Consider the following 12,108-nt stretch of genomic DNA (forward strand, 5'->3'; position numbering starts at 1 on the left):
AGTTTGCAATTTCAATCGGTTGCTATAGCGCCCCCCTTTGGCCAATTGATGTAATATTGCTTCATTGGCATCCTCCCATGACCCTCTACCACTGTGCCAAATTTCACATGGATTGACCAAGTCAGTGAGGAGAAAAACGTGGAACACACACACAGAGTTTTCGTCATTATATAGTGAGATGAATTTGGGAGTTTGTTGAATTAATATAAAAAGAAGAAATGTAAGAAAGGTGTAGACACATATAATGCCGGGCTCACACTACACGACACTTCTGTCCGTTCCGACAGTCACTATGTCACATTACATGATTGTGAAGTCATAAAATTGTGCGGTGACTTGGCCGACATACATGACACACTACACGATGGTCACACCAATTATCCCTGGTCGTCTTTCACGATGTGTGCGATGTCATCGGGTTATTCTTGTCCTATTTCCATTATTATTACTATTATTTCAGTCACCGTGACTGTTCATGTGCCAGCCGAACGTGTTCCACAATATTATTATTATTATTATTATTATTTATACATTTCAAACTGATGTAAGGAAATGCGAAAAATCAAAAAAAATTGAAATCGATTTTACACTTAAAAATAACATTCTTTGACAAAAATGCATTTTTCTCAGCTTTTTGTGCGAATTTTTTTTTTTTATGAAGATGCGCAAATTCAAATGTTGATAAAAAATGAAATGGAATAAGATGGTTTTTGTGTTTAAAAGAAGAAGGTCTTGTCTTTAATTTCATGTTTATGCTGTTTACAAATTCAAAGAACAAATTATTCTGTGGGTCTTCTTAAAAATAATTCTCTGGCAGGGAAAGTGTTAAGGGATTCCTGAAGTATAAGACCAAGATAATAAAACCTTAAATACTTTTTAAGGAAACCTTGAGGGGAAGACTTAATGGTTTTCTGCAACTGGTTTTATTTTAAGAAAACGTAAACTCAACTGGTCACAGATTATTAGGCATCTACTCTGACTCTCTAGTTTTCTATTCAGTCTGCTAATACGGCTGATAATTTTGCCCGAGAGATGTTTTCTTTGACTGATGGGTCCTCAGCAGACAGCTTCCAGCTCTGAGGTTATGTATTTGTGTAACCTCCCTCCCCCGATACAAAACCACCCTCTGGCCACAGCTTTAGATAAGACTGAGATCTACCCGAGTCAACCAGAGGGGCTCAGTCAGGGTTGGAAATGCAAACAGGGAGCGATATTAGAGGTTTTCACACCAGTGCCCCAGACTGCCCTCTGAAAGCTGCTTAGTCTGATTTCAGCACCTTGGACAGCAGCGCAGCACAGCAGGGGAAACATCCGCCTGTGTTCACCAAGGAGAGCAGAGGAGGCTGGGTGCACTTACTGGAGGTGCACTGGTTTTGGCCACCTCAGCCATGTGGGGAGTCGACTGTGACCTTGCGCGTCTCGTGCTGTTTCCCCTGAATGTGTTTGTTCCAAGACAGACAGGCACAAATGTGAGAGCATAAGGACAAGCAGTGTTTTTGAATCAATCAGTGACCCTGCCGACGGAGTGTTTCCTGTCGAGACAGACAAAGCGCACCCCACCATGTGCCCCTGTGTGTGTCTGATATGTGGAAGCGTTTGTGACTCTGGGTGGCGTCCTGTCTGTTCGCCTCACTGTCACCCTCTGTGAGCGCTGCTGGGAGAGGGTTGCCATTGGTGCCTGCCTCTTCCTCTCCTCTGCTCCTCCCCTCCCTCTCCTCCTCCCTGTTACTTCCTTCCTGTTTCTTTGCTTATTTCCCCTCTCCATCCCTGTCTTTTCCCCTTACTCACTCTGTAAATCCTCTCTCCTGCTTTGCTCTTCTTCCTTTCAGTCCTGTCACTCAACCCGTCATCTTCCTCTCTGACCCTCCGCCCCCTTTTTCCCTCGTGCTCTGTTTTCCTCCTCGTCTTCGTCCAATTTTTACCTTTCGCTCCCAAACGGCCACATTAAACCTGCCAGTTCTGGCCTCTGCGGTCCAGTCAGCACCTCTGGTTGCAGACTGGGACTCAAGTTGAAGGGTGACTACTGGAGTACAGAGAGGGAGGGAGCGGGCTGTTGGGAAGTCGAGGAGTGCAAGGGGAGGCGCTAGCTGGCGGGGCCTGGGACCTGAACCAGACAGACAGTGAAACGTCACGCCAAACCCAGACTCCCCGACTGTGATCGCATTCTTGTGTTTGTGTGTCTGTGTGTGTGTCTCCCTGTGTGGCGATTGCCTGTGTGTGTGTGTGTCTGGGGGTTCACAGTGTTAGTAGCTCAGAGCCAGCTGAGGCTGCAGTGGAGACAGACAGAGACAGAGGCACTGAGCAGCACATAGCAAACATCACTGAATGTTGAGTTGTATGGGACTGGGATATCTGCTGTTGGGAGGAAATTTGGCAGGTGAGACAGAGTTCACTGTATAAATGTGTTTATGTTTTTTAAATGTCTACGTGTGAGTGATATTTGAGTGTGTGTGGATTTGTGCTCAGCGGAGTGTGTTCTCAGTTGCCTTGTGCCATTAAATTGCAGTTGTAGAGTAGCGCGTCATCAGAGAGGAGGGGGAACTGATGTTCGGGGGTCCATGTTGTCACTGCAGGTTGTAAGCTGACCGCGGGGGGACAGACATCCCCATGTTGTCACTGCAGGTTGTAAGCTGACCGCGGGGGGACAGACATCCGTGTTGCGCCCAGAGCCGCAGGGAGAGGTGTGGCCACACTCTTTTGACCAGCAGCAGGCCTCGGCTACAGACTTCTTATCAGGTATGAAAGGCGAGTGCAAAGTGACACCTCAGAGTGAAATGAAATATGCCATGATAGTGCAACAGTAGTTTTTTAGATGTCGCTCAGGGTGTTTTGATGTCTTCACCCGCCATTTTAAGTTTAGGAAGGAGATAAGGAACTGTATAATTCCAGTTCCAAAAAGGACACTATGTAACTATAGTGACTTATATTCAATTGAATACAATACAAAGACAAAATATTTAATGTTCAAATTGATTCAAATTGGTTGTTTTCTTGATAAAAATATACTCACCTGTGCTTTTAACAACACTCAGTTAGCATTTGGGACCTGAGGACACTAACTGAAGTTTTGAAAGTAAAATTTTTCCCATTCTTGCTTGATACACAACTTTACGCAACTCTTGCTGTAATGAGCGGGGACGTCCCTGAAAAAGACATCGTCTGGATGGCAGCATATGTTGCTCCAAAACCTTTGTGTACCTTTTAGCATTCATGGTGCCTTCAAAGATGTGAGTTGCCAATGGCATCATGGGTAACACACCTCCACTGGATCTGGATGGTCCTTTTCCGCTTTAGCCCAGAAGACACGACGTCCATGATGGACTGGTCAGACCACTTTGTGTCAGTCCATCTCAGACGAGCTCCGGCTCAGAAAAGTTAACAGTGTTTCTGGATGTTGTTGATAGATCGCTTTCACTTTGCATGGTCGAGTCTGAACTTGCACTTGTAGATGCAGCAACAAAATGTGTTTACTGACAACAGTTTTCCAAAGTGTTCCTGAGTTCCTGTGTGGTAAAATCCTTTATACAACAAGTCAGAGGTCACGGGCATTCAATGTTGATTTCAGCCTTGACCCTTATGTGCAGAGATTGCAAGTTACCCATGATGCCATGGACACTAACACACCTCCAAACCATCACAGATGCTGGTTTCGAACTTCTGTTTCGAGCTGGTAACAATGTGGATGGTCCCCTTCCTCCTCAGCTCAGACAACACAACGTCCATGATTTCCAAAAACAATTTGAAAAGTGGACTCGTCAGACTTCGGGATAAATAAAGAATGGAATTGAAACATATAGCTTAGTTTTTGTGTGCTAAAGAAACAATAGGCAGTTATGTATAATTTATTACGTACAACAATATTGTGCTTGTATTTGCTGAATGTAGAAAAGTTTGATTTCAACATCTTTTCTCTTTTTGCTTCCGTCCTCTTTGTTGTCTACCTCCATCTCACCCACTGTAAATAATTAATACCCTCATCCCTTTTTTTCTCCTTTTACTACTTCATCCATCTTTGCCTCTTTCTCATTTCTCTCCCCAAACTACCTCGTCCTCCCTACTCTTTCTCTTTATGTTCTCCTCCTGCCCTTCCACTTCCTGTTGATACATGACTCCCTCTCTTCCCTCCTTTGTCTTAACAGGCTCCATGGCAGGTTATTCAGATCCTCTGGGCTCCCAGACCAGCCCTGCCCACATGATGGATACTGGCCGGATGGAAGCTTTTTCAGGTAAACTGCCACACAGCAACATTAATACTGATGCTGGTACCTCTGCTACGATCATTTCATTCATAGTGGAGCTTTCTAACATCAGTTGACAGGCGCTTCACGAACCTGAGGTTAAAATGTTATTAGAAATGTTTAGATGACAATAGTCATGCATTAATCATCTTCACATATACAACTTAATGTTTGTCTTCCCCGATTCCAAGTATTACACAAACAGAAGACGACAAACAGCACAGACATCCACTCCAACGTGTGTATACCCAAACCCATTGATTAGAGAAAAAAAATAAAATTAAGAAATAGGAACGAAAAAATAGTAGTTCAGTCTGGAACATTTTAGTCAAAGAAAACCTTATTTCCATTTGCAGTATTATAATTGGGGGTATGGCTTTGTTCTGGGGCCTCTCTGCCCTTCCTGGGGCCTATGTAGAAAGTCTCCTCCACGCACCTACGTGGAAAGCATAAGGCAGAGAGAGCACACCTGTCTGCCCTTCCATGTGCAAATGAGGAAAACCTGAGGCAGAGAGAGCAAACCTCCCTGCCCTTCCATGCGCCTGTGTGGAAAGCCATAAGGCAGAGAGAGCACACCTCTCTGCCCTTCCATGTGCAAATGAGGAAAGCCTGAGCCATAGAGAGCAAACCTCCCTGCCCTTCCATGTGCCTACATGGAAAGGCAGAGAGAGCAGCAGCAAAGACCACCCGGGAACAGAACAGAGCAGCATCAGTGACAAACAGAAATGACATAGATAAATCAGACACAGCATGAAAAGGAAGAGCTGGGGTGGAGGCAGGTTGCAAAGCAGCTTGCAGATGAGGCAGGCAAGAGCAGTTTAAATAGAGCACCCTGAATGAGATTCAGCAATTGGTTGCATAGAAAGGAATCATGTGATCTATCAGCTGACTCCCTTCCATCAATCAGCTGCTCCATCAGTTGACTGGGCTGTTTGAGATCAGCTGATGTAGCTGGGATGTGAGCTGAGCTTGTTGTTCCATCTGATAGAGCTCCCAGACTTTTTGGATCCATGTATTGTATGTGAGAGGGTCTGGTTTCAGCCATCTGATGGTTATACACTTTAAAGCTGCTCTAAATAATATATGAAAGAGGTATTTCTTATCCCTCACATTCAGGCTTTCAGGAATAACATCCAGTAGTACTACAGCAGGATCCTGTTGAAAGATGAGTTGGGTTCATCTCTGCTTCCTGTTTCTGCTCTATGTAGATTCATAGATGAAAATATTTTATACACTTCACTAATTGTTTTCTAGTCTCGATTTTTCATTTGTATAAAAATATATATTTTAAGGCATTAGTTTTCACCACTGGTACTAAGTGACAGTAATGGACAGTTTGAATTAAAGTGCTAAGTGGTAGTAATAGTGGTAAGACATCTTTGCTTTTAACTAAGTTACAGAACCAGAGCGTATCACCATCATATATGGTGTTATAAGTCTACAAAAGAAGAAAAATTAAAAAAAAATTCTGAACAAAACAAAGATAATAAATGAGCAGTGATTCTTTCTGTTGCCCATCTAATGCTTTTATTTATATATGGACTGGTTGGACAGTGTTTTTTTTTCCAGACATGATCAAGGACAACACACAGCCAAAAGAGAGTTTTTGTTTTACACTGTACCAAAAACATATACCGTTAAAACTTCAAATAAAACCTTGTCCCATTTAAACAGCCAGTCCCTTTCATAAGCCTGGTGTGGCTCCACATTTTGACAAATAAGCGTCTGGTCTTGTCTCCAGGCAGTTCATTTTCACAGAAGTCCTTTGGGTGAATAAAACTGGGTTGTTGGCTACTTAAAGGAAATGGCCACTTTAGAATGAAAATACAGACAATACTTACTGACCCTCATGCCGACAAGAAGTCCAGTGCAGTTTTTTAATCCACGAAACTCGTTGGGGGTAGCAGAGGTATCGCGCTAGATTCGAGAACTAGCATCACCACTAGCCATCAGCTAGGGGCAGGCTAACTGACCACGGTGAGAAGTGATCACCACTAGCCATCAGCTAGGGGCAGGCTAACTGACCACGGTGAGAAGTGATGCTGTAAAAGTGGAGTAAATTACGTCTTTTCAAGTCAATTTTGCATGCCGCAGCTTCAGGGCACTTGGATTACAAAGGACAAGCCGTTCTGATGTTTTTGAAATGCATTAGCGGAGTTTTATTACATTTTCAAAATGTGGGTTCTATGCACTTCAAGTGTAGCTGTTATTCCGGCTAGCTGTTATCCTCTAATACCCTGAACGAGTTTCGTGGATTAAAAAACTACACCGGACTTCTTGTCGGCATGAGGGTCAGTAAGTACTGTCTGTATTTTCATTCTAAAGTGGCCATTTCCTTTAAGCTAACGTTAGTAAGCTTCTTTCATCGTGCATACAAGTTGTGTCCATTTCTCGATTACCTGGTTCTGTAACAACTGGTGAACAGGTGAGAGTGGACTTGAATGCGCGACTCTGGAGACAGCTCGGGTAAAATAACACAGTCTTTACTGGTCAAAAGGTAGGTTTGGTACACAGAAGGACAATCAGTGAAGGCAAACAAATCCAACAGGGATGAGACTGAGTCAGAGTCAATCAACAGGCTAAATCCAAAAAAACAAAAAGGACACTAGAAAACAAAAGGCTTGAACACGAGACACACAAAGAGCTTAGACGAACTGGCACCGAGAGAAAACAAGACACACTCTAAATACTCTGGTGAGAGGAAGCATGACAAGACACAGAGAGATTGACTCGCTTCTGTTTCCAGCCTCAAGTGGTCATTAGAGGAACTGCAGTTTTAGGCATTTCCACATTGACTTCATTTTTCATCCCTGATGGTTGCCGCTTGGTGTGAACATGTGTAGCAATGTGCTACCTGTATGTCCAGTATGGCTTTGTACTGTTTCCATGTGATATTTGTGTACGTACTGAACACAGTTCTCACATGATTGTTTGATTCTTCTCTAAATTTGGTAAATGGTTTGTTTAGAAAAGAGGCTGACATTTTAGAAATTCAGTTAAACCATCAATCACTGAGGATCGTTACAGCAAACATAATGATATTTCTTTTTTTTTAAATTAGATTTCCTCTCTCAATAAAAACGTCACTACAGTCCAACAACTGGCCTTCAATCTGTGGTCGTAAAACCCACCCTGATAAATGGCTTGTGGTGAGGCGAAGCTTGTTAGCTGCATGCAGAGCTCTAGCTGTCACTAGGTTGGTGTCTGCTGGTACTCCACACAGTGACACACACGCATACACACACACACACACACGGTATGAGCTATGAAGCTGAGTTATGTCTTTCACCATGCCAACCTCTGCATACCCAGCACCCAGCTCTCATTGTTGCCTTAATGAGACCTGTCGTCTCGGAATTACTGCTCCAGGCTTGAACACACACTTATATCTTTCTTCATTTCTCTCTCCTACACACACACACACACACACACACACACACACACACACACACACATCCCTGTAAACATACACATACAGTTGACACTTTAATGAATTCCCACAAAATTACATCTCAGTTTCCACCAATTTATCTCACACACCACACTCTCATGTGCTCGCACAATCTTGACTAATCATACTCATTACTTTGTATTCGAACAACACACACTTTATCATAATCTCACTCAGGCTCTGGTAATTTTCTCTCACACACACTGTTCATGCACACAGACAGGTGAATTAACAAAAAGTAGTTTGGCGGAAAAAAAAAAAACCCTCACATTTTCAGGCCGCGAGCCACAAGTTGTGACTGACACTGTGCAGAAGCATTCCTCAAAACTTCAGGCATTCAAACCACTGACAGGTGAAGTGAATAACTTTGATTATTTTGTTCCAATGCATTGTTCTGCTTGTTCTGCTGGGAAACCTTTGGTTCTGGCAGTCATGTGGATACCACCTGACATGTTCCACCCACTCGAACACCGTTGCCGACCAAGTACCCCCCCTCATGGCAACAGTACTCCTCAATGGCAGTGGCCCCCAGCAGGATAACGCACCATGCCACACTGCAAACATTGCTCAGGAATGGCCAAAGGAATGTGACAAAGAACTCAAATTTTCAACCTGGCCTCCAAATTCCCCAGATCCTAATCTGAATGAGCATCTGTGGCACATGCCATTAACCCTTCATCACAACCCACTGGACTAAATGGATCTGCCACCAACGCAGGACACTCCCAGGGATCCTGTGTCCATGCCTCGACGGGTCAGAGCCAAGTCTGATCCAAGATGGCCCAAATTTGGATGAGGGGTACATCTGGGGTACCGGCACATCACAATAATCCTTGAGCAGATTGGGACCTGGGAAATTTAGAAGCCAGGTCGACACCTTGAGCTTTTTGTCACGCTCCACAGGCCATTTCTAAACAGTTTTTGTAGTGTGGCGTGCAGGGCCACTGCCACTGGGGAGTACTGTTGCCATGAGGGCGGGTACTTGGTGTACAACGGTGTTTGAGTGGGTGGAACATGTCAGGTGGTATCCACATGAATGCCAGAACCAAAGGTTTCCCAGCAGAACAATGCATTGGAACAAACTAATCAAAGTTATTCACTTCACCTGTATAACCTAATTCTAACACATGCAAGTAGCACAGGAATACCGAGACGCTATTTGCTTGGCAGCAGTGGTGCCCCTGGAATCTTTCATAGGGGTGGCATATAGGGCCAATGAAAATTGTGGTTGTCACACCAAAGAATTGCAAACTGATATACTTTGATTCCTTATTTTACAGTTGATATTACTAATTGTCCGATGTGCGTAGACTAATACCAGTAGAGTACGGTACAAGTACCCTTAGAACCCTTTTTCATTCAGAGAACTTCACATGAGAGTTCAAGGGGCCTCTTTGAAGATCGCCATGCCAGTTTTTACATCGCCAAAATTTAGCCAAACTTCGGAGCACTATTGAGCCAAGCTATGCCAACATGCTCGGTACTAATTAAAGCTTTAGGTTGTCTACTCTCTCAAGATACCAATATCTTTGTGCTAGCCTAAAACAGTAATGTCAGCCTCTACTTATAGTTTTTTGTGGAGGGGGACTGTACTTTAATAAGGAGGGCCATGGCCCCTCTGCTGGCAGTAGTAGGTGTCTTTCATCCTCTGCTGGTGCTTTGAGAATTAAGTGGTTTCTTTCTCGTGCAGGTTTAGTGGCCACAAAATCCGCACAATCCTTTTGTGAGTTTGCCTGAGAGTGTCCCCAGGAGCTGTGTAGATTATTTGTTGTTTTGTCAGGAGTCACTCTTGCTGCTGCTCTTTTCATCTTGCATCTTGTCCTCTTTGACTTTCTCTCTCCTGGTTTGTTCAGTTCACACCTCCCCTTCTTCTCTTGCTTTGCCAGTGAACAGCACTGTACTTTGGTTTGTTCATGTTGGGATGAATAAACCAATAGAGAGAATATCCTTGTTCACCTTTTTAGTGTTTGAAAACCTTCTACAGCTGAACATCGAGCTTTTGCACTCACAAAGAACAAGATAGTTTCCCTATAGTACACTGTAAATTTCAGTGGTTAGCATTGTCGCCTCAGACGGTTCCTGGTCTGAACCCTGGGGTGGGGGAGCCCCTCTGTGCGGAGTTTGCACGTTCTCCTCGTGTCAGCGTGGGTTTCCTCCAGGTGCTCCAGCTTCCTCCCACAGTCCAAAGACATGCAGGTTAACTGGTGACTCTAAATTGTCCGTAGGTGTGAATGTGAGTGTGAATGGTTGTCTGTCTCTATGTGTCAGCCCTGTGACAGTCTGGTGACCTGTCCAGGGTGAACCCTGCCTCTCACCCAGTGTCAGCTGGGATAGGCTCCAGGCTCCCCCTGCGACCCATAAGAGGATAAGGAAATGAATCAGTGAATGAATTTACAGTAAATTACTGGCTACAAGGTGCATTACTTTTGCAGTAAATTACTGTTATTTTTACAGTAAATTGTTGTTAAATGACAGCTGTGTACTGTGATCTCACAGTTAAGCCTGTATATTACTGTGATTTAGCAGTATGCTCCTGTAAATTACTGAATTTAACTGTAACTTAACAGTTTATGTACATTTAATTACTGTGATTTAGCAACATACTCCCGTAAAATTACTGTATTTCACTGTAATGTCACAGTTAAACTCCATGTATTACTGTGATTTAGTGGTATACTCCTGTAAAATTACTACATTCACCTGCATGAGTTTCACAATAAAATTCTGAATTTGGTTGAATATCACAGTAAAAGCCTGTAAAGTGATAATAATGAGAAAATTTAATGGGAAATATTACAGTTACATATTGTAACTTCCTGGAAATATTTTGCAGTGTAGATGAAGGTTTATTACCATTAAAAGAAAAAAAACAACAGCAGTGTATATTTAACAACAGTGACATCAGTGCGAAGAGAATCACCAACACTAACTCTACAATATCTGTTTGTCTGCCTTCGCTTGTCAGGTTTCTCCCAGCCTGGTGGGATGGGGCTCAACGTGGAGGTGGGGGCTGCACCCCTCTCGGCAGAGAGGATGTCAAGTATAGCAGAACCCCAGCATCCCACACCCCCGGCGGGCTCAGAGGCCCCTAAGGAGCACAGCCCCATGCTGCCTGAACCCCAGCCACCTCGCAGCCCTCTGGATGTGTCAGCAGGTAAAAACAAAACCCTCATATACCAACGTGTTAACTGCTAGATCTCTGTAACGTCTGACAAATACTGCTCATTGTTATTAAGCTACTGTAATATGACCCACTTCTGTAGCATTGCCTGTAATGTACAGTTGATTCATGAGGAGTTGGATTATTTTAAATCAGCCCCAGCAGGAATAACTGATCACTGTATAGTGTAATATATCATATATATGTGACTGCGCCCTGTACTGCACTGTCTCATTTGTTCCACAGAGGGGTGCAGTATATAGGGCAGCTGTCCGTCTTTTCTATAGCTTCCTCCTCACACACACTCCAGCTCCAGTGTGATCTAGTCATCCAGCTCAAGGTCAATGTGCTCTGATGCTGACATGTACAGTATAGGGTCTGCCATCATGCCATAGCTTCTAGTCCTACACTGTATATGTTAAGTCTGTGTGTGTGCGTGTGTGAGAGAGAGAGAGAAGCTGTCTGTGTCCCTCACTGTCCACCCTCTCAGTCCCCCCACCCCCATGGGGCTGCTCTCCAGTTCAATGCCCATCTGATCCTAGAGAGCATGGAGTTGTAGTTGTCACCATTCTGCGGCTTGTGTCAGCCAGTAGGTCGCCGCGTACATCCCATGTGGGCAGTGAAACGATGCACGGAGCATCACAGCAGCTGAGCCCCCACAGTGCGCTGCTGCACAGCAGGTGGCAGAACCCCCTGTGTCGCTGTACTAAATAAGAGCAGCGGGAGGAATATCAAAGTGGCTCTGCCTCTATTTGGTGTCTACACAGCCGTTAAAAGATTGTTCTGCATGAAATAATCATAAGCTGTGCAAATATGTCTAAGAATACAGAGGCTGCTCCTCCTCTGAGACCCCATAACTGAAGCTTTGTGCGTGTGAGGAAACTGGTGTTGGTGTCACATGGCCAGCATGTACTCATGAGTAGGATCATAGGATAAAATGAAACAAATACAAACCCTAATCACATGGATGATGTTCATTTGAGTTGTTCTCGGGGCGTCTGCAGGTCCTTAAAAAGTCTTCAAATGTCTTCAATTTTATAGATATTGGACCTTAGAACAAATAGTCTTAAAGTTGAGTTTGTGAGCTCTTAATTGCCACAGACATTTAATCTAATTTAATTTATCTGTCTGAATTTCTTTGGTCAACATAAGTCAAACTCTTTGGTGTTAAAGTCCATATTTCTGATGTTATAAATCTGTGAACCTACCATTGAACCTAATACAGTCGTTTCACTTTATACTTGTACTTACCTGATTGC

The 12,108-nt window shown here is 43.8% G+C and overlaps 1 protein-coding gene across 7 annotated transcripts in view; it reads left to right on the forward strand.

Moving 5' to 3' along the window:
• The window catches only part of LOC126398118 (microtubule-associated protein 4), a 162,049-nt gene that overhangs the window by 74,996 nt on the left and 74,945 nt on the right, over positions 1–12,108 (forward strand). For 5 of the 7 annotated variants that reach the window (XM_050057335.1, XM_050057334.1, XM_050057337.1 and 2 more), the window contains 3 exons: positions 2,623–2,736; positions 4,140–4,226; positions 10,655–10,843. In XM_050057335.1, the coding sequence (XP_049913292.1) occupies positions 2,623–2,736; positions 4,140–4,226; positions 10,655–10,843 (390 nt within the window). The remainder of the gene's footprint in view (positions 1–2,622; positions 2,737–4,139; positions 4,227–10,654; positions 10,844–12,108) is intronic. The other 2 variants (XM_050057338.1, XM_050057339.1) reach the window with 1 other exon arrangement.

This window comes from Epinephelus moara, chromosome 11, assembly GCF_006386435.1.
Source record: "Epinephelus moara isolate mb chromosome 11, YSFRI_EMoa_1.0, whole genome shotgun sequence".
NCBI classification, from domain to species: domain Eukaryota; kingdom Metazoa; phylum Chordata; class Actinopteri; order Perciformes; family Serranidae; genus Epinephelus; species Epinephelus moara.